The 19848-nt window shown below is 31.0% G+C and overlaps 4 protein-coding genes across 8 annotated transcripts; 3 read left to right on the top strand and 1 right to left on the bottom strand.

The window, feature by feature from the left end:
- The first annotated feature begins 280 nt into the window (after positions 1-280).
- LOC117230824 (notchless protein homolog 1) lies at positions 281-2686 on the top strand. 2 transcript variants are annotated; one of them, XM_033488687.1, is made up of 7 exons: positions 281-693; positions 770-1180; positions 1250-1489; positions 1568-1821; positions 1896-2133; positions 2259-2429; positions 2504-2686. In XM_033488687.1, exons 2-7 carry the CDS (start codon positions 808-810, stop codon positions 2641-2643), a joined length of 1416 nt encoding a protein of 471 aa, XP_033344578.1. In that variant the 5' UTR covers positions 281-693; positions 770-807; the 3' UTR covers positions 2644-2686. The 2 variants fall into 2 exon arrangements, with proteins under 2 accessions (XP_033344578.1, XP_033344572.1); XM_033488681.1 differs by having other exon boundaries at positions 283-693; positions 2208-2429.
- LOC117230818 (ATP-dependent helicase brm-like) lies at positions 2207-19195 on the bottom strand. 2 transcript variants are annotated; one of them, XM_033488656.1, is made up of 11 exons: positions 19044-19195; positions 8790-9001; positions 8077-8150; positions 7246-7787; positions 6830-7171; positions 6342-6755; positions 6109-6266; positions 4039-6004; positions 3726-3900; positions 3479-3643; positions 2207-3395 (listed from the first exon to the last, which is right to left on the bottom strand). In XM_033488656.1, the coding sequence occupies exons 1-10, from the start codon at positions 19044-19046 to the stop codon at positions 3507-3509; spliced, it is 4023 nt and encodes a 1340-aa protein (XP_033344547.1). In that variant the 5' UTR covers positions 19047-19195; the 3' UTR covers positions 2207-3395; positions 3479-3506. The 2 variants fall into 2 exon arrangements, with proteins under 2 accessions (XP_033344547.1, XP_033344557.1); XM_033488666.1 differs by having other exon boundaries at positions 3496-3643.
- LOC117230836 (inositol monophosphatase 3-like) lies at positions 3050-13568 on the top strand. 3 transcript variants are annotated; one of them, XR_004492877.1, is made up of 9 exons: positions 3050-3106; positions 9640-9783; positions 10540-10673; positions 10826-11088; positions 11332-11440; positions 11569-11720; positions 12128-12306; positions 12533-12776; positions 13039-13568. XR_004492877.1 is itself a non-coding variant. In XM_033488699.1 (7 exons), exons 1-7 carry the CDS (start codon positions 3065-3067, stop codon positions 12253-12255), a joined length of 972 nt encoding a protein of 323 aa, XP_033344590.1. In that variant the 5' UTR covers positions 3050-3064; the 3' UTR covers positions 12256-12340. The 3 variants fall into 3 exon arrangements, 2 of the variants coding, with proteins under 2 accessions (XP_033344590.1, XP_033344602.1); XM_033488699.1 differs by lacking the exons at positions 12533-12776; positions 13039-13568 and having other exon boundaries at positions 12128-12340; XM_033488711.1 differs by lacking the exons at positions 3050-3106; positions 12533-12776; positions 13039-13568 and adding an exon at positions 8965-9016 and having other exon boundaries at positions 12128-12340.
- LOC117230848 (inositol monophosphatase 2-like) lies at positions 14532-18392 on the top strand. The gene is made up of 6 exons (XM_033488725.1): positions 14532-14796; positions 16430-16563; positions 16647-16903; positions 17122-17227; positions 17662-17822; positions 18070-18392. The coding sequence occupies exons 1-6, from the start codon at positions 14731-14733 to the stop codon at positions 18174-18176; spliced, it is 831 nt and encodes a 276-aa protein (XP_033344616.1). The 5' UTR covers positions 14532-14730; the 3' UTR covers positions 18177-18392.
- Positions 19196-19848: the final 653 nt, after the last annotated feature.

Raw genomic sequence — 19848 nt, 5'->3', positions numbered from 1 at the left:
TAATAACGAATTTGATTTAGTTATTAATATTTTTATTTGATTTTTATATCATAAACATTTTTATATTATGAATCGTATTTTTCTATAAAAGAAAGGAAAATCCTTAATACTATTAATAAAAACTGAAAAATTATATAAATATGTATAAAATGACATGAATATATAAATGATAATTATAACAATCTAACTATAGCCTTATTAATTGACCGAAATTCTATCTTGCTATCTGGCCCTTACTATTCTCACCTATTTTTTCTATAAGTTCTTTCGTAACAGAATTTCTGGTGATAATTCTCCCATAATTGAGCAGTGGTCAGATTTGTTCCCTAAACGTGGTCAGCAATTCAATATTATATTTCGAAAAACATATTTGAGAAAAGAGTTCAATGATATCTTATAGAATTAATTACTTTTTCACCAAATCCAGGAATTGAATCAACATTTTTAAAAATTTGATTAATCAACTCTTACAAACATGAATAGGTTATAGTAGTTATATGTATTAAATCACAGTTTATAGGTTTAGTTTGAGTTATTTTAACCACGTGAATAATTATTTTTACACATAAATAATTAGTTATTTTGAAAGAAATGTTTGATATTCTTGTTGTCTTGAAACATATTTCTTACTAGTATATAAGGTGATTAAAATATTTTTGATTTATGTAATGAAAATTAAATGTGACAATTTATGTAAGTTATTTAATTTATCATTTGCAATAAATATTTTTAAAAAAGACATAAGCATGTGTTTTATACAAATTTTTAGATTGCTTGTCCTGAAAGATATCTCATAATTTATTCAACATGAGTAAAAGAAAACTTGAAGAAGAAGATAAGACCAAGCAGCACAATGAAAATTTTTCAGCAGAAATAAAAAATGTTAAACGGATTTTATCACGTTTGAAATCAGATAAGGGTGACATATTACCGGGAGGTTTACTAGATTTACCCATAAATATTACTGTTGATAAATTACAAGAAATTTGTAATGCACTTCTACAAACTGAAGAATCAATACCTTTTGCTTTTTATGTAAATAACATTGAGATCACAGATAGTTTAGAAAACAGTATCAAAGAAAATTTTAGCATTAGTGAGGATGTAATTGATATTATATATCAGCCACAAGCAATTTTTAAAGTTAGAGCAGTTACACGGTGTACTGGGTCATTGGAAGGTATATATTTTATTATATAAAATGATAGAACTTTATATTATATAAAGTAAAGGCATTTATTATATTCAGGTCATAAAGAGGCTGTAATATCAGTCGCTTTCTCACCAGCTGGAACATATTTAGCTAGTGGTTCTGGAGATACAACAGTAAGATTTTGGGATATATATACGCAAACTCCACAATATACATGTGAAGGTCATAAACATTGGGTATTATGTATATCATGGTCTCCATGTGGAACTAAGCTTGCATCTGCATGTAAAAATGGTACAATTTTATTATGGAATCCAAAAACAGGGACACAGATAGGCAAGTAGTATTAGAAGTTTACTTTTAATGAACATAAATTAGTAATATGATTTACATTTTACTCTTATAAATTTGTAGGAAAAGCAATGTTAGGACACAAAATGTGGATCACCTCTTTATGTTGGGAACCATATCATAAAAATCCTGAATGCCAGTATTTAGTTAGTGGTTCAAAAGATTGTGACCTGAGGATATGGGACACAGTACGCTCACAAACTATTCGTACTTTATCTGGTCACACAAAAAGTGTGACATGTGTTAAGTGGGGTGGTAGTGGCCTTATTTATTCTGGTTCACAAGATAGGACTATCAAAGTATGGCGAGCTAAAGATGTAAGTTTTGTAAAAATACTTTGAACATTGTAAAATTATTAAATGTTTCATTAAAATTGATTGAATATATTTAGGGAATCTTGTGTAGGACTTTAGAAGGTCATGCACATTGGGTGAACACTTTAGCATTGAATGTGGATTATGTACTTAGAACTGGTTCTTTTCATCTTGGAAAAGATAAAGAAACAAATGAAGATCGCCTAGAATATGCAAAGAAGCGTTACGAATCTGTAGGGGAAGAACTACTTGTTTCTGGTTCTGATGATTTTACATTATTTCTATGGAGACCAGAAAAGGAAAAGAAATTTATTGGTATTATTCATTATTACATAAGTACAATGAGTATCATAAAGTAAAAATATTTATTTTTTTATTATTCATTTTAGCAAGAATGACAGGACACCAACAGTTAATTAATGATGTGAAATTCTCGCCAGATGGTCGCATAATTGCATCTGCTTCATTTGATAAGTCTATAAAATTATGGGAATCAAATACAGGGAAGTATATAACTTCATTAAGAGGTCATGTGCAAGCTGTATACTCAATCTCATGGAGTGCAGATTCCCGTTTACTTGTCAGCAGTAGCGCAGATTCTACCTTAAAACGTAAGCAAATTATATCTAATATGTTAATTTGGACCTAAATTTGTTATTAAAATTGTTTTACATTTTTATCCTAGTATGGAGTTTAAAAACAAAAAAACTTTGCCAAGATTTACCTGGTCATGCAGATGAAATTTATGCAGTGGATTGGTCTCCAGACGGGTTGCGTGTTGCATCTGGTGGAAAAGATAAAGTTTTGCGACTTTGGCAGAATTGAATAATGTATAGAACAATACATTTTTTAATATACAGTTTCGAAATTTTGTTTATTTTAATTACATTCACTCATCGTAAGGGGTTTGATAGGATGAACTTCGTGGGAGTCAAACGGTATGAACACTTTACGAATTACGTGTATGAACCATTTTTTCTTTTTTTTCTAGTTTTTCAATATCTTTATTTACACTTACATAACGTAATACAAAATTAAATGTTTTACCATAACATACATAACTCTTCCATTCATAGAACACAATGAAATATTACAATCTACCCACAACTCAGTTTTTATATATATAAGATATATATATATATATACACAGAGTTATCCATTATTGCAATCAAATGTCGTTCGCCATCTATGAGCTGTTGTTAGAAGTATAATTAGGCGAGGACACAGACCAGTTTGATAATCGCCGATGGACTATAAATTTGAGGTCACAATAAGGAGAAAACGATCGGTGAGAAAGCGAGCCTCGCGTTTTCGCCCGACTATTTCATGTCCCTGCGTGCTCCTGAAGCTTCGAAGCAAGCAAACGCACCCGATTCTGTTGCCACATATAACTTAATTTTTCACTTTTAATAACTCATATCTTGGATTATGCTTACCTAAAATGTAATTACAATGTTTTGTTTAAAATTGTGTTTGAAGGCGCTGTGTTCTCGCCTAATTATACTTCTAACAACAGCTCATACATTGCCATTCTCATATGTTCTCGCGAACGCAGGGTCCGAATTAAGTGGATAATCCTGTAAGTATTAAAGATAGCAATTTATGTTTCAATATAAAAAAATAATCAAGTTTGAGAGGTACATTGGTATTAATACTTAACACTAAATTTTACTGTACGTGTATAATCTTCAATTGTCATCATCGTCTGATATATATCTTTTAATGACTTTTCTTCTCCGACTTCCTCTACCTTCAATCTTCTTTTCTTTCAATTTAATTTTTCTTCTAACACTAGAATCTGCATCTGATCCTTCTTCACCTTGATCTTATAAAAATTGCATGCACATACAATCATTTTAGTCTTATTGTTTCATTTTCTGTTATTAAAGTGCGATAATAAGAAGTACCTTTATCATTTATGTCAGAAATATTGCTTTCCTCTTCAATTCGTTGACGTGCATCCATGAAAACAGATTGTAGAACAATGGAATCTTCGTATATGAGAGAAGCTTCCTCATTATAAATTTGTGCGTTTTTGCAAAGCTGCATAAAATCTTTTTCAAGCTCGTCAAAGTCAGTGTACTGTAATAATAAGTATAGAATAAACTTTATAATTGAATATAGAATTGATGAAGATATTGAATATAGAATATAGAATTGAATAGATATAATTACAATAATTACAAAATAGAGAATATATAAGAAATAATATATATTTACCTTTCCGTCTTCAATCTTTTGAAGTAATTTATTGATAGTTAATGGCTTTTTAATAATTTCATAATAATCCGGTAATTCTCTTTTAGATGGTAATTTCATAAACGGTTCGCTGAGAATTCTACCTGTGCTATCAGCGTAATTAATGACTGCCATAAGCAACTTCTTCAAAGTTCGTTTTATTTTTGGATCAATTAAAATCCTTTTTCGTTTCTTTTGCATAAGCTCGTTGTCTTCCTCGCCCTTTTTCTTTCGCCTCCGCGTATTCTTCTTTTTTTTATCGTCTTCCTCCTCTTCCTCATATTCAGCAACATCTTCGTCGATTGCTTTTAGCCATTCTCTTTCAGTCAAACTGTCAGTATAATCAACTTCTTTTCGTTGTCTCGAGCCACGCCCAAGGAATTTATCTTCTTCTTCTTCAGACGCCCACTTTTCAACTTCATCATCATCTTTTACTAACCAATCGGGCAACTCAGCTTCTTCTAATAATCGAGATTTTCTATTTAGACCTAGCTTTGCTTCTTCCCTTCTTCGTTCTAAATCTAATTTTTGGAATATTTCAAATTCACCTTCTGTTCGTGCGATCATCTGATTGACCGTTTCATCGTCTGGTACTTCATTTTCTTCTTCATCTTCAGCATCATCTTGATGCAAAATGCTTTGTAAAAATTGTTGTCGTTCAGAACCAGTGGACTTCTGATCGAACATTCCTGCTTGTATAATCTTTTCATCCATATTTAACTTGTATTTAGCTGCAGCTAATATTCTTTCTTCAACCGAATTAACCGTCATCAATCTGATTACACGTACTTCATTTTTTTGACCAATTCTATGTGCTCTATCCTGTGCTTGTAAATCCTGGTGTGGATTCCAATCAGAATCAAAAATAATAACGGTATCTGCAGCTTGCAAATTTAATCCAAGACCACCGGCACGAGTTGATAACAAAAATAAGAAGTATTCAGAACCAGGATCATTGAATTTTTTTAGTAAACCTCCTCTATCCTCAGCTTTTGTAGCACCATCTAATCGTAAATATTTAAATCCTCTCCAATTTAAATAATCTTCCATAATTGTCATTAACTGTGTCATTTGGCAGAATAATAGTACCCTGTGATTTGTTACTTTCAATTTCGGAAGAATACGATCTAACAATTCAAATTTTCCAGATGCACGGTACAAATCGGGACCAGTAACGATACCAGATCCTTGTGTACCTACATGCTCGCAGTATTTTTCTTCAATAGCTTGAAACATGAATGGGTGATTGCATAATTTTCTTAACTGCACAATAGTATTCATCAGAGCTTTAGCACCTCCTTTACCCTGTTTTCCTTTTTCTGAGCCATCAGTTAACAATACTCCTTTGCTTTGCATGTGTTTATAGAGAACCTTTTGCAGTCCAGACATTTCACACTTTATAATATATTCTACTTTGTCGGGTAACTGTGACTCAACTTCTTTTTTTAAACGTCTCAATAAGAAAGGACGTAATACTTTATGTAATCGACGTATAATAAGAATAGTTTCTTCTTCATTTAGTTCGACTTTTTCGCCAGTGGTTGCAAATGGAGCATTGAACCATTGTTCAAAAGTACTGCAAGATTTGAAGATTGAAGGAAGTAAGAAATTTAATAATGCCCATAATTCAGGCAATTTATTTTGCAATGGCGTTCCTGTCAGTAAGAGTCGATGAGGAGCCAGATAATGAGTATTTAGCACTTGAGTTAGCTTACAATGGTGGTTTTTCATTCGATGTCCTTCATCTATAATCATGTACTTCCACTGCAATTTTGCTAAGACCGCTTTGTCTTTAATAACGTATTCGTATGTAGTAAGTAAAACGTTGAATTTAGTAGCTCTCATTTGAGACTGAATAGCTCTTCTGTTAGCTGGTGAACCTTTATATGATACAACTACGACGCTGGGGGCCCATTTCTCAAATTCAAGCACCCAATTTGATAACGTTCTAAAAGAAAGTCTTAAACGTTAGAATAACATATTAAAAATATAATTTTCTTTTATTTTTTATATTTCTTATATTTTAGGATATTTAACAAAAGTAATACGTACGATAAAGGAACAATTATAAGGAATGGGCCATTCACTTTTTTTTTCTCCATAAGATAAGTCACTAAAGCTATTGTTTGAATAGTTTTACCGAGACCCATTTCATCCGCAAGTATACCGTTCAGATTATTGTTAAATAATGAAACTAGCCATTCCAAGCCCTAAAATTGATGGAAAGTTTAGGATATATGTTGTAAAAACAGTTTTGAATGCTTGAAAACATATTAATATCAAACCTTTATTTGATATTCTTTCAATTTTCCATTGACCATGATAGATGCTTGCTCTGTTACTATCTCATGAACGGTGTGTGCAATACTATAATATGTTTGTTCTTCGGTTTTGTATTCATCATCTTCTACTTTGGCTTTCTGTATCGTTTTTTTAACTTTTTCTTCGTCTAAATCGCCAGTAGACTTTTCACCTTTTTCTTCACCTTCGTTTCCTTCTTCTTCATCATCTCCATCTTCTTCACTTTCTGATTCAATTGGTTCCCAACCTGGATGGGATTCTAAAAATGTTGAGAGTTGACTCATTAGTGGAGCTTCTTCGCCAGTCAATGTGCAGCCAGTAGCTATTTCAATCACCCCAACACGAGTATCATCATCTCCATCATCAGCTTCTTCACCATCTTGTTGCTTCTTCTTTTTCTATATAAGTGATAACACAGTATTTATTAAACTGATTAATAAAGATTAATGAAAGCAGTAAAGAATATGTGTACCTTCTTAAGCTTCCGTGCTTCCACCTGCTTTTTCTTTTGTTCTATCTTATGTTGCTTTACCATCTCAGTAAGATTACCGATATATTCATCTGTCTGTGATAACAGAAATGCTAATCGTTTGTCTTTCTTTTGATCAATCAGTTTTCTGTAACCTTCTTCGTCTTCTGCCATTAGACGTCTCATACGTTCTTTCTCGATACGCTCTTGTTCTTTCTTCTGCTCTCTTTCAGCATTTGCATGATAATTGAGAACAGCTTTGTTAAGTCTGGCCAATTTGGCCACATTATTTCGATAAAATTCCTTGAAATCTTTACCATGTTGAAGTACAGAATTAATAAATTCCTGGTAAAATAACAATAAAGATTATATGTTATTTTCTATTTAATAGCATTTTGAAAAGTTAGAAATTTAATTACCTGATGTTTCTGTCTGCGTTTACGTTCAGCTTCCAATTTTTGTTGTTTTTCGAGTTTTTCGGTAGCTCTAGCTTCTCGAAGACCTTGTCTTTTCGTACGTTTATAAGCCTTTACATTCACTGCACTTTCTAAAGTAGTATCCTTTCGAGTGCACGCTAAAATCTCTGATCGTAATTGTCTTTGAAAATTTAATACTCTAAGCATCCGTAGTTCTATTTGAACTTGGATACGAAGATCTTCTGGCATGTTAGTTGGCAAACTGTTCAATTGTTCCATTCGTAACGCTATGCGCGTTGCAACACTGTTTTCACGTTCTTGTAAAATCAGTAACGGGTCTAAACCAACTGGTTTTGCAACAGTTGTCACTTTGTTAGCTTTAACATATGGTTGAGGAGGAAGTTGTGGTGTCTGACAACTTGCTTTTGGAAAAATTGCTGGACCAATTAAGTTCGAACCAGAGATTTGTGGAGCTGTAGAAACAGGTCCTTGAGATGGATCCACAGGGGTACGTTGTCCCACACCTAAAGAGGGAGATGCTCCACCTATTTACATTAATTCTACATCAAACTCTCATTATAGATTATCCTACTCTATCTTTCTATTTTCACGATATGAATATCTACTCTTGTTGGAAAGAATATAATGAAGTTATAAATTAAACCATTAAGTGGGTGCATCGACCGATCTACCTGAAGTTAAGACTGTACGCGTCCCGGACATGCAGAAAAATGTATTACTTTCATACATAAAATAATACAAAACAAAACAATGCAAATACTAGAATAGTTAGCTAGGACGTAAAACTAATAATATTATTTCTATCTAATTTACCTTGAACGGCAAGTGCAAGTTGCTGCGATAATGGTTGATTTCTTGCTAATGATCGGTATGCCATTATTTGTATCCTGTAAATAATTATGTATAAAGACTTAATCTTAATAAATATGTATACGTATATGTCGGAGAGGGAAGGATAGCGGGACTTTCCGTCGGGAATGCTGGGAAAAACCTTCCATCACCATTGTCAAGATTTTAATGTTTAAGCCATAAAAATAAGGAAAACAACTTTTAATGTTCCAACCTGGCGTTACGACAATGGGTTCAGGTTTAAGGTAACATAACGGGTCACCAGACGTAGCCACGGTCACGGCAGGGCCGCGTACCTGACAGAGGTACGGAATGATTTTATGACTCTCCTTAAAAACCCGATTGAAAAAGGATTGACCTGAGAAGCGGGAACATGAGTATATAAGGGTAGGTTCATCTGGATTCAGGGAGTTTTTAGTTAGTGAGTCGTTGAGCGAATTGCCGAGTAAGTCACGCTGATACTGGTCATCCCGTGGATGAACTTGGATTCGTTGTCACCATCATCTCGTACATCCTATTGCCGTTACCCATAGCCTCTTGTAGTGCCCACATTCGCACTGATAAACACTAATCACATCCGCGACGGTAAAGTAAGTAAAGGTTCATAGAACGCCCCAAAGTGCCAACCTGACTCCGACATATATAATCGATTAATTAATATATTTCATATAACATACCGCAATTGTTGTAATTGTTGTGTAGTGAAAACTTGTTTCTCTCCCATGTTGCTTTGACGAGCCCTTAAAGCAAGTAACTGAGAATAACGTGGATCTTCTTGAAGTCCTTTCTCTTCCATGGTCTCAATAGCCTTTTGCAAAGAATTCATATTTTCTTGTATGACAGCAGGTGAACCTCCAGATCCAGTGGGACCAATTTGATCAATACCAGTCTGATTTTAAAGAAAGTAATTATTTTCTGTATTACTTGAACTTGTAATTCAAAAATGCAAGAACATCGAGATTAAAGCTGGGGTCTGATATCTAGTGATACAATTTGACGAAAAATTATTTTATAGATTAAATTATTATATTTATTCACCTACGATTTTAATATGTCAATCCAGCGTTACAGTTATAAAATATCAAAAATATTTCACGCGAAATGTCAGATTGCAACACTAAACAGTTAACAGCCTGTATGTTATTGATGTTAATCGCAATAGTCGATGATTTTTAAAATTAGCAGTAGACTGTTTATAAGCGATATGTTATCACTTGTAACTATATTGTTATTATATCTCAAAGCAAAATTAATCATATAGAAACAAAAACGAATATCCTAAAAAAAAAAGTTATGCCATATGAATGTGAGGAAACATTTTTAACTTTCGATTACAGACATTTATACTGTAATTAAACGAACTCAGCTTCGAAAACAGATTTAACTGATCGCATTACAAACTTCAAATCAATACTTTTCAAGTTGAATCAAAACTACAATGTGGTATCTCAGATAGCGAATTCTCTTCGAATGTTTAGATTCAAATACTTATGCCGTTTACACGATTCTGTATCTCTGATGTTAAAGATAAGAGGATCCCGACACGCGGTTCGTGCGTTCAATCGATCAGTCGTTCTGTCGAAAGCATCAGGATCGGCGATCATGTCGAGCGAGCTGGACATCAGGAATTACTTTGAGTTTGCCAAAGAGTTAATCTTGAAAGCAGGCGAAGTAAGTGATAATTATTCTCCTTTTCTGGTGAAATTCTATCGATATTAGCGCAGCGGTAGATATTATTACTAACATTGGATATATTATTTCTCATTGAAAAGAGAAATTTTCAAAAACTTACTAATGAGATAATACGTTTTAACATAATTTTAAGAGACAACTAAGTTATACCTTTTCTAACAATACCGATTTTTATCGCATTTTTAGAAATTACTCGTTTATATTCGTCATTTTCCCACCCTGAGGAAATTTTGAAAAATTCTCTCTGCATTTACACAATTTCATAATTAGTTAAACAATGGAAATACTTTGTTCGAATTCACGTTACATAATTCATAAATGAAACTTCAATTCTGTTCAAAAAGAGGTCGAATTAATTCATGCACTTAGTAAATGTAACTACATATCCAATGTTAATTTATCTTGAAAGAGTTAAAAAGGAATATGTACAAGATTTGCGTTCGTTCAAAAATTCGGAATTCCTCTCAAGTTTTATATCTTTATGACGAAACATTCGAATAAAAATGATTAAAATTGATCCTTTAAGAATTTGCAAAATTTAACCAATCAATATTTTAAAGAGCAATAAAATAAATTTCTCGAAGAATTATTAAATCAATTATCCAACATAACATCGACCAACTTGAGTACAAAAAAATTAAGTAGCTATTATAGTTAAAGGAATGATTTGTCTTTACTTATCATTGAGCCAACACCTATCAGATAATTTTTATCTGTATTCCGCTTTTTCTTTAGGTATTTAAATGCGGTTTTGAAGGAGAGAAAATTGTAGAAAGTAAAGCTCATGAATGGGACCTTGTTACAGATTATGATAAAAAAATTGAAGATATATTGATCAAAAGTCTGAAAGAAAAATTTCCAGATCACGAGTGAGTAACCAACGCTAATCAATTAAACAGATATTAATTTAATTAGAATCACGCGAATTAAATATGGTCGCATATAACCGGATTGCTGAAACAAAATATTAATATTTATTTAAAAATATTTTTTTTACGATAGAAATATTTTTTTGAAACAGATTCATTGGAGAAGAGACTACGGCTAGCGTTAAAAATGCGCCAGTGTTAACAGACAAACCTACGTGGCTCATAGATCCCATAGATGGAACTATAAATTATATAAATGCAAATCCGAACACCTGTATTTCCGTCGCCCTAGCAGTTTGCAAGAAAATCGTAGTAGGAATTATTTATAATCCAATCACTTCAGAACTGTATACCGCGATTAAAGGACACGGCGCATTTCTAAACGACAAACCTATTAAAACTTCACGCAATACTGGTAATGGTACTTTAAACGCTTGAAAAAGAAGTCGTTTCCATATCTATAAAAGATCTATAAAAACAATTCAAGATAGTTTTCAATTTTTTAATAATAGAAAAATTTCCAGTTTGTATGAGAAATAGCTTCATTATCAACTTAAGTGGCGATAGTCATTATTCGTGGAGTATAAAGACAGAAAGAATAATTTCGTTCGAGAATTGTAACGATTAATCTAACTTTTATGCCGGTTATCTTTTACAGAACTAAGAAAGTCTTTGATAGAGCTCGAGTTATTCTCGCTTCGCATTCCTTCAAAAAACCGAGATATCAGATGGGGAAGATTCGAAGCTCTTCTTAATGCTTCACAAGGGTGAGTGTTCATTTGAATTAAGAAGTATAATTAGAAAATTGAAAGAGAATTGAAGAGTGACTGATAAAGAATGAAATAAAGAGGAATAGAAGTAATGGTAAAATTATTTTACGTAACTGGATGTCTAGAATTAGATTTTTGGGATCAGCTGCGATGGCTCTAGCATACGTAGCAAAAGGCGCGATAGACTGCTTTCAAATGGATCATCTTCAACCTTGGGACGTAGCAGCGGGAGTACTGATTATTTGTGAAGCAGGTGGCACGGTAATTGACACTAAAGGTGCGTTAATAAAATGGGCAAGAGAAAGGAAGAACCTTTTTTTTTTTTAATTTAAAAGAACGACTGCTTCATGTTATACTACGATACTTTAATATTTTCTTTGTATTCATTTCTTGGATTACAGTAACTGCGTTTCGGATCCAAATGTTACAATATTTCGAGGAACACTTTACGCTTTGATATTTTAATATTTTAATCCTTAATTTTATATTTTATATTTCTAAATTAATATTAAATATTTAATATTTCTAAAAGTAATATACACTGATTATATTTATTATATTTAGTTTAATATACATAATTTGATATGAATCGGCGAATATGCAAATATTTAAATATCTTTTTATCTTTATCATTGAATAATTTGAAATTCGATTGCATAAATAACAGAACTAAACTTCTTGCAGACGAGGAATATAATGTGATGAAACCAAAAACAATTGCTGCAGCAAATGAAACACTAGCAATGGAAATAAAGCAACTGATCACTGATACTGATCTGAAAATAATGAGGAAGAGATTGACCAGGACGTGATCAAATTCTAAATGAAGAATCAGCTCGATTATTATATATTCTAATTATTATGTACTGAATAAAAGTATTATTATATTCTTAATAATTTTGTTTAACCATTGATACCTCTTCTTCTAATTGAAAGAACAGGATAATTTTCAAAAGTAAAATAACGTGAAAGCAATGCACTGCTTAAAAGAAGAATGTTAAGATTTATTTGTAAGATTCTACGAATAAGACATTTATGATATTATTTATCTATATTATCTTAATTAAATAATATTAATTTGGTTAATAGGGAGTATTGAGAGACAAAGGTAAATAACATGATTCATGGAGCTTACAAGAGTCGCAAACAAGAGTTGTGAAAATTCTAAACAACCGAGTATACTTTAATTGATCCTAAAAAATAAAATAAGAGAATGTAATCTAAAAAATTCGAATGATTCATAAGAGAACCTAGATAATGATTGTTAAGAATTTGATCGACCTATGAGTAAGTACCATACAAATGATTTATTCAAACTACAAAAGTAACGTTGGTGAGCAAAATGTTCAAATATTATCTAATAAAAATATTATGGAAATTTGATATATGTTTATGAAATTACTGACCAAAAGATACATATTAAACATTTACTCTTTTTATTTTCCAAATGTTCACTCAAAGTTCCATTCTCGTCAAATAAAAATTCCATGAGATATAGATTTCAGAAAATTAAATAATTATTAAACTATAATTGGAAATATGTTAATATGTTAATGTGTTAATAAGATCTGTGAAAAGATACGGAACAATTGTAGACCAAGTGAAGTCTCTGCATACGTATCCTGTTTGGAATGGAACATTACTTGCCAGATAGCTACAGATACGGAAAAGAGTAGCCGAAGGTTGGTCAAGGAAGTATAGTGATTCATAGACATTTCAAATTATGGCTGGAAAAATTCATGGTCGAATAAATATTACAAGCAAAAACTGAATAAAAATGTGTGAATCTTGTGCAACGAACAACAATGAAGGATCGTGTTTTTATTGGAAATCGTCTAAAGATATGGTTATGCTTTATATATAATTTAGAAAGGAAATAGATTGTATCTGGTAAAAAATACTAGTTGAAAAGAAAAAATAGGATATTAAACAATAAAACGATCTGAAAATCTCAAGGATGTAACAGGTGACATACTTCCAGGTATTGAGCGTACATTCGCACATAACAGATGTTACATTCGTATTAAAAATCGAACATTATCAATGGCTGAAACTTCACATTTAAATCAAGATAGTGTGTAATAAGCTATGAAACAATTAAACGATAATATATTTAATTTTATTATATCCCATGTATCATTTCTCTGTTAAAAGATTTGTTAAGTTTGAAAATGTGCAAGGATTACTAAATTAGTGAAATTATTTTGAAGATTTTTTAAAGTATTAAAAGTTTTTTTTTTATTTCTTGACACAAAAACAAGTTCGGGACGTAAAAATTCGAGGAGCGTACTTTACATACACGTTTAGTAAATTTGATCAGCATAGTGTGAAAGGGTGATCGAGTCTCGGTAATTTACCTTGGCACAGTCTTTTACAATATACTTTTATGCGTTCGTTGTGTTGTTGCAGTAAAACCATCTGGCAAATCGCTAACTACATTTGATAATAATCTTTGCTCTCCCACAATAATCTCAGTGTACGAAACGGTATCTGGGAATACGATATTTCCATAAGTAATGAGACCCGGTGCAAATCATTGCAATAATGCACAGAAATTACAGAATAAAGTGAATCACTTCTTACACGGAAAATTTAAAAATCCGCTCGAATTATTACGTAATAATATTCAGGAAATATTGTAAAATTAAATTATTTTCTTTAGAAAATTCTATATTTATTTCTTATACGTATGTTTCCAACGAATTTGCAAATACTACGCGAATACTATATACATCGCCAAATAATTAATCGGTACATGTTTGAAGAAAGCTAGTCATTGAAATTACAAACACGATATTTAAATAATGTAGGCAATTATAATGTATTAAGAAAGATAAAGAAGGAAAAGGGAAAGATTATTAACAGTAAAAGTCAGTCTCTGAATATTGTCATTAAAATCCTATTTTGAGATTTTATCTCGAATGAATCGTAAAAGCCACTCTAAGTTGGAGCCGTAACGAATTTTTATGCAGACAGTTATTTACTAAATTAATCACATGATTAAAGCACAAAATCGCAGTGTAAACGTTACTATCTCGTAACACAATTTGAAGGAATGTCTATTTACGTCCAAAATGTGGAAAAACATAACTCCGAAATCATACACAGGCAACACGGGGAAGAACTAAACGACAAATCGAGTCATCCTTGAATCGGTTTTTTTATGACACGTTCTAAGTCGGTACGAATAAAAAGTACGCGGTGCTGTTGCACCTAACGCAGTACCTGTTGATACGTTTTCACGTCAAGGATCTCGTGTTCGCTGTTCACTGGGAAAATCTGAAGAGATGGCACGCTACGCGGAAGATGTGTACTACGAGTTCGCAATCAAGTTGACTCATGATGCCGCACAAGTAAGCACGCATACATATATGTATAATGTCCGTAAGAAATAAAGGGTGTATAAGCATTCACCTTTCTACTATTGGGTGGCATGCGATGATAAGACACGGATCATTGGTTGAATTTTAATTTTCGTTTGGCGTCGCTGAGTTGTGGATGGTCACTACAATAAGTTGAATTAGTTTTAGATTATGTTACTGATTTTTATTTGCATTCTATATTCTAAAATTCTAATAAATGACATTGACGGTATTTCTCACTTAAAATGAAATACTTTAATTCAAATTCTTGTGGATTATCTATGACGCGATTAGAATTGGTAAATATAAAAGTAATATTAATTTAGGAATAAATTTCAGTAGCTTATTTGTTTCTTCATTTATCAGAAATTTAAAGAATTAGAAAATTTAAGAGTTTTTTGCATAGCCCCAATATTGTTTCTCTAATTATGGAAAAAGTCAATAAGTCATTCTTGTTTAATTACTAATCGTTAAAATACTTTACATAAAAAGTTATCGAGGTCGGAAGAAATTGATTAAGAATTGAACAAGAATTGAACAAGAATAGATTAGTTTCATTATTTGAATAAAATAAAACAAAGTGTAAAAAAGTGTGAAACATTCAAATAATACGCTAATGTTTAATTCAAACATGATGAATAGGCATCATTTAAGGAATTAAAAGATGTTGTGATTATCGATTCCTATCAAACTTTTACGTAATATGAATGGTTTAATGGTAACGAGATTCGTGGGCGTATATTACATTAACTGCATCAATTAGACTATTAGACGATTACTTCATCAAACATTTCGTTTCCAAGCTAATCGATATAAAAATTTTAACGAATTATATCTTTGCACTTATGTTACATCAAAAATTATGGTTTTCTAACTATTTGAAATGCTAAAATTAATCGTTATTAAAAACGATAGTAATAATATACGGTATGCCGGAAATACGATCTTAACTACTTGATACATGGAAAAATAAGCAATAGGAAAAGTAGAATTCATTATTTATAGAGTTGGGGAAATACGATGAATCGAAGTGACGCACATTCATTTCTTGTTGTATAGATCTTTTCAAATGTCCTAATCAGAAGTGTTTTTTCAATGATTAGCGAAACTTTTGCAAGAGAAAAGAAAAATTTTAAGTTAGTGAAATAAATAATTTGAACTTAAATATCTCTAGAAATTATCGGTTATTAGAAATACGTAAAATGTTTATATCAGTTAATGTTAAGCTTATAATAAAAGATGACACGTAAAAACAAAATATTATTGATCTAGGAAATATTTTAATAAGAAAATATTGTGAGGTATTATCAATAAAGTTATCGGGAACTATGTTTTCTCGTGCAACTTCACACAAACTAATTCTACGAAATTATTATTATTGTTATTATCTATTTATTTATTATGGCATCGACTAATAGTCATTAGCGATCATAATTAAATTACATAAGTTAGTACAAGTATTATATATACTCATTAATATTATGTCTACGTATTGTACGAAATTATGCTTTCCTTGAAACCATTTAATTTTTGCTTACGATATTTCTCGCTGTAATAAAATTCTAAAAAAAAAAAAGGTTCAACAATATTTCAAATTATTAATTTTTACAATTTTCTATTAAAGATACTCAAGGCAGCTATCAATGGTGCAAAAAATGTTGATGAGAAGCAAGATAATTGGGACTTGGTAACAGAATACGATCGAAAGATAGAGGAGGTGGTCATTGGTCAACTAAAATCGAAGTTTCCAGGCCACAGGTAAATAAATTTATTTAAAATTCACTTTATAAACTTTATAAAAATTTTTGGGGGAGAAAAATGTATGAAAAATTTGGTGACAGATTTATCGGTGAAGAATCGACTGGAAAAGATCTTCCAGAGTTGACGGATGATCCGACGTGGATCATTGATCCAATCGATGGTACTACCAACTTTATTCATGGTCTCCCTCTCACTTGTGTCGTAATCGGTTTGGCGATTAATAAAGAAATGGTGATTGGCATCGTTTACAACCCTGTTCTTGAACAACTATTCACAGCGAGGAAGGGTCGCGGCGCATTTTTAAACAACAAACCTATAAAGGTCTCTAATGTTCAAGGTAAATTACAATTTTGATTTACGAAGTCTAAGTTAATAGACATATTGTTAATAAATTGTCGCAAAAGATTTGCTGCTTTAATGTGTCTTTACATATCAAAAGGAATCATTTTTCGACCGAATAAAACGGTGAATTCCGTATAGAAAAAATAAATATTATTCTGTATGTGTTTTTAAATCCTTATTCTTCGATATTACAAATGTTCGATGTGTTGACAGATTTGTCGAAAGCTTTGGTTTGCATGGAAAGTGGTTTCATAAAAGTGCATCACATGAGGGAAAAGACTATCGAAAGAATAAGAACAATCGCTCTAGAAGCTCAAGGGTAAGGTACTCAAATATCCTATCATTTTTTTTTTAATTCGAAATTAGTTAATAAATTGTATCTGTGTATTTCATATCTTTATATTTGTTATTTTCATGCCGAATGAACCCTGGATACCAGGAGTGTACTTTTCAAAACTCTATCATAAAGACATAGTCGACTTACATAAAGTCTTTGTTAGAAAAAATTTTACATATAAATTATTCCTTATATAAATTATTCATTTCATTAATCCGAATTCAGGTAGAAAATCAGACTACTTCAATTTTACTTTTATTTTACGTACATTACATGCTTATGCATGTTCTAGTCAAGTTACCATGTCTTATACCGAAGTTTGTCAAACAACAGTAAATTGCTAGTTCCTATAGCTGTATTTGCATTTCTACATATGCAGTCACTTTTTATCTAAATTTAGGTATTTCTTTTTATAGCATTCGCACACTTGGTGTAGCGGCATTGACACTGTGTTATGTCGCAATGGGAACTGTCGAGGCTTATTATATCGAGGGGCCAGGTATTTCCACGTGGGATATTGCTGCGGCATCGTTAATTATTTCCGAAGCAGGTGGTGTCGTTGTTGATCGTGAAACAGGTAAATAACTGTTTATACACATACCTTTTCTCAGTACTTTTTCATAATTGTAATATGTAATATGATATGTAATATGATATATGTAAATAAATATACTATAAGTATATTTAAAAAATTAGAATGACCGACAATTGACAATTAAAAACTTGTTATACAAAGTTTTCTAAAATTTCATTCTACACATAAAATTTAGTATTGACTTACATTTAAGACATATATAGTATAAAAATAACAATACATGTTACAGGTGAAAAGATTAACATCATGCAACCACGTGCAATTGGAGCATGCAATGAGAAGATTGCCGATAAATTGGTCAAACTTATTCACGAAGCTGATCAAAGAGCAAAATAAAGAAACTAATAAGTAATTTTCATCATAATTATAACAAGAGTAGTTCCTATTAGTTATATCTGACCTTTAATATATAGACTATAATGTAAGAATTGGGTGTATAGAATAATATATAAGGAACAAAAATATTCAGGGAAAAAGTGATTTATATCTCAGAATTGAAATACGTAATAAATAGGCTGCAGATATTTATGCAACTGCATATTTGTATAAAGCAATTCATAATAAAATATGACCTAAATAAAAATTTATATCATTTTTCAATTGTAGAATGTTTTCTTTGTGTATTATTAACAATGTACATTTTGCTTACTTCATGTGTTCTGCACATTTTTAAGTACAATATGTATTATACAAATTTTACAAAACATTCATCGAAAAAGATTGACACAAGAGAGTTTGAAAATTTTAATAAAAATTAGAATAATTTTCTTTGGAAATGCAAAATATGGAAACCTTTACTGAAACATGAGTATTTACAATACTACACATTTTTTCATGTGTACTTAGACTTAATTCTTAGTCTATGATATTTTTAATGAAGTTTCAAGGACTAGTTTAATACATGTAAAAATTTTCCATAATTTCTTTATATATCTAATATATGTGTATATATATCCTTATCACCTAACCTAATATAGAATATAGTCAATTAAAATTTCTTCTCTTAGTTGTAGGTTTACATTAATATAAATATAACAAAGTATTAGTAATACGTATTTTGTTTGTGCTGATATAGTAAATCCAAATATAAAAATATAATTACCATAAAAATATACAACTCATCTTCATTTTTAATTAAACTTGGAAATTCTATCTTACTATAAAACCTTTATGTACATTGAGAATATTCGTATTTGTACATACCATTACGAAATATGCTTTGTTATAAAAACAAATTTCACTTCAACTGTATGTTCAACCCTTTACAATGACTAAATTAATTACACTTTGCACTAACTTTAACCACAATCGATACAACCAATGAACACATACTATCGGCCATTTTCTTGTGGTTATTATACCTCACCTGTCCGCATAATGTCGATCCGTATCATCATTTATATCCATTAGTACATTGGAAATCGTGACGGTCTATTCAAAAGTACTTTCTACCTCTATGTATTTTAAATTTTTAAAATTACTATAAACTTATATTTGCTATATAATTGACAAATGTATTTGTATATTTGCCACGAGTTGAATTATTTCTCTTCTTTTAATAAATTTAACATAATTTGTTGAAATCAAAAATTTTAATTGACAGCTTCAGCTTTCTTAACCATCGCTAATTCCCTCCTCATTTTTTGGAGGTGCTTTCATAGATTGAAATTTCAGCGTTACATATACTTTTTTTATTGTGCTAGTTTCGAGGCAGCATTTAATTGTTTTTATGTGGACTATCAAATTTATTTACTTATTGCTTTCCGTTATAGGGTCTCCCATATTAAATAGATGTGGTATTGATACGCGGCTAGTTAGTAAGGCAGTACTGTATTTAAAAACGTTGAATAAAATGAAACGATAGACTGCAGGACATCAATATGTTATCTTTTCATAATTATCTTAAAAAGTCTCTCAATAATCACATTGCTTTTATATTCTGTGAAACATTAACAATTAGATTTTTATGTTTAGGGAAATTCAAACTAGTGTACTTTAAAACGCCCTT

Source organism: Bombus vosnesenskii, unplaced genomic scaffold, assembly GCF_011952255.1.
Source record: "Bombus vosnesenskii isolate JDL3184/JDL3185 unplaced genomic scaffold, Bvos_JDL3184-5_v1.1 scf7180000013263, whole genome shotgun sequence".
In the NCBI taxonomy this organism is placed as follows: domain Eukaryota; kingdom Metazoa; phylum Arthropoda; class Insecta; order Hymenoptera; family Apidae; genus Bombus; species Bombus vosnesenskii.
Note: the sequence above shows the minus strand (reverse complement) of the source record. Positions and strands in the feature narration are given on the sequence as shown.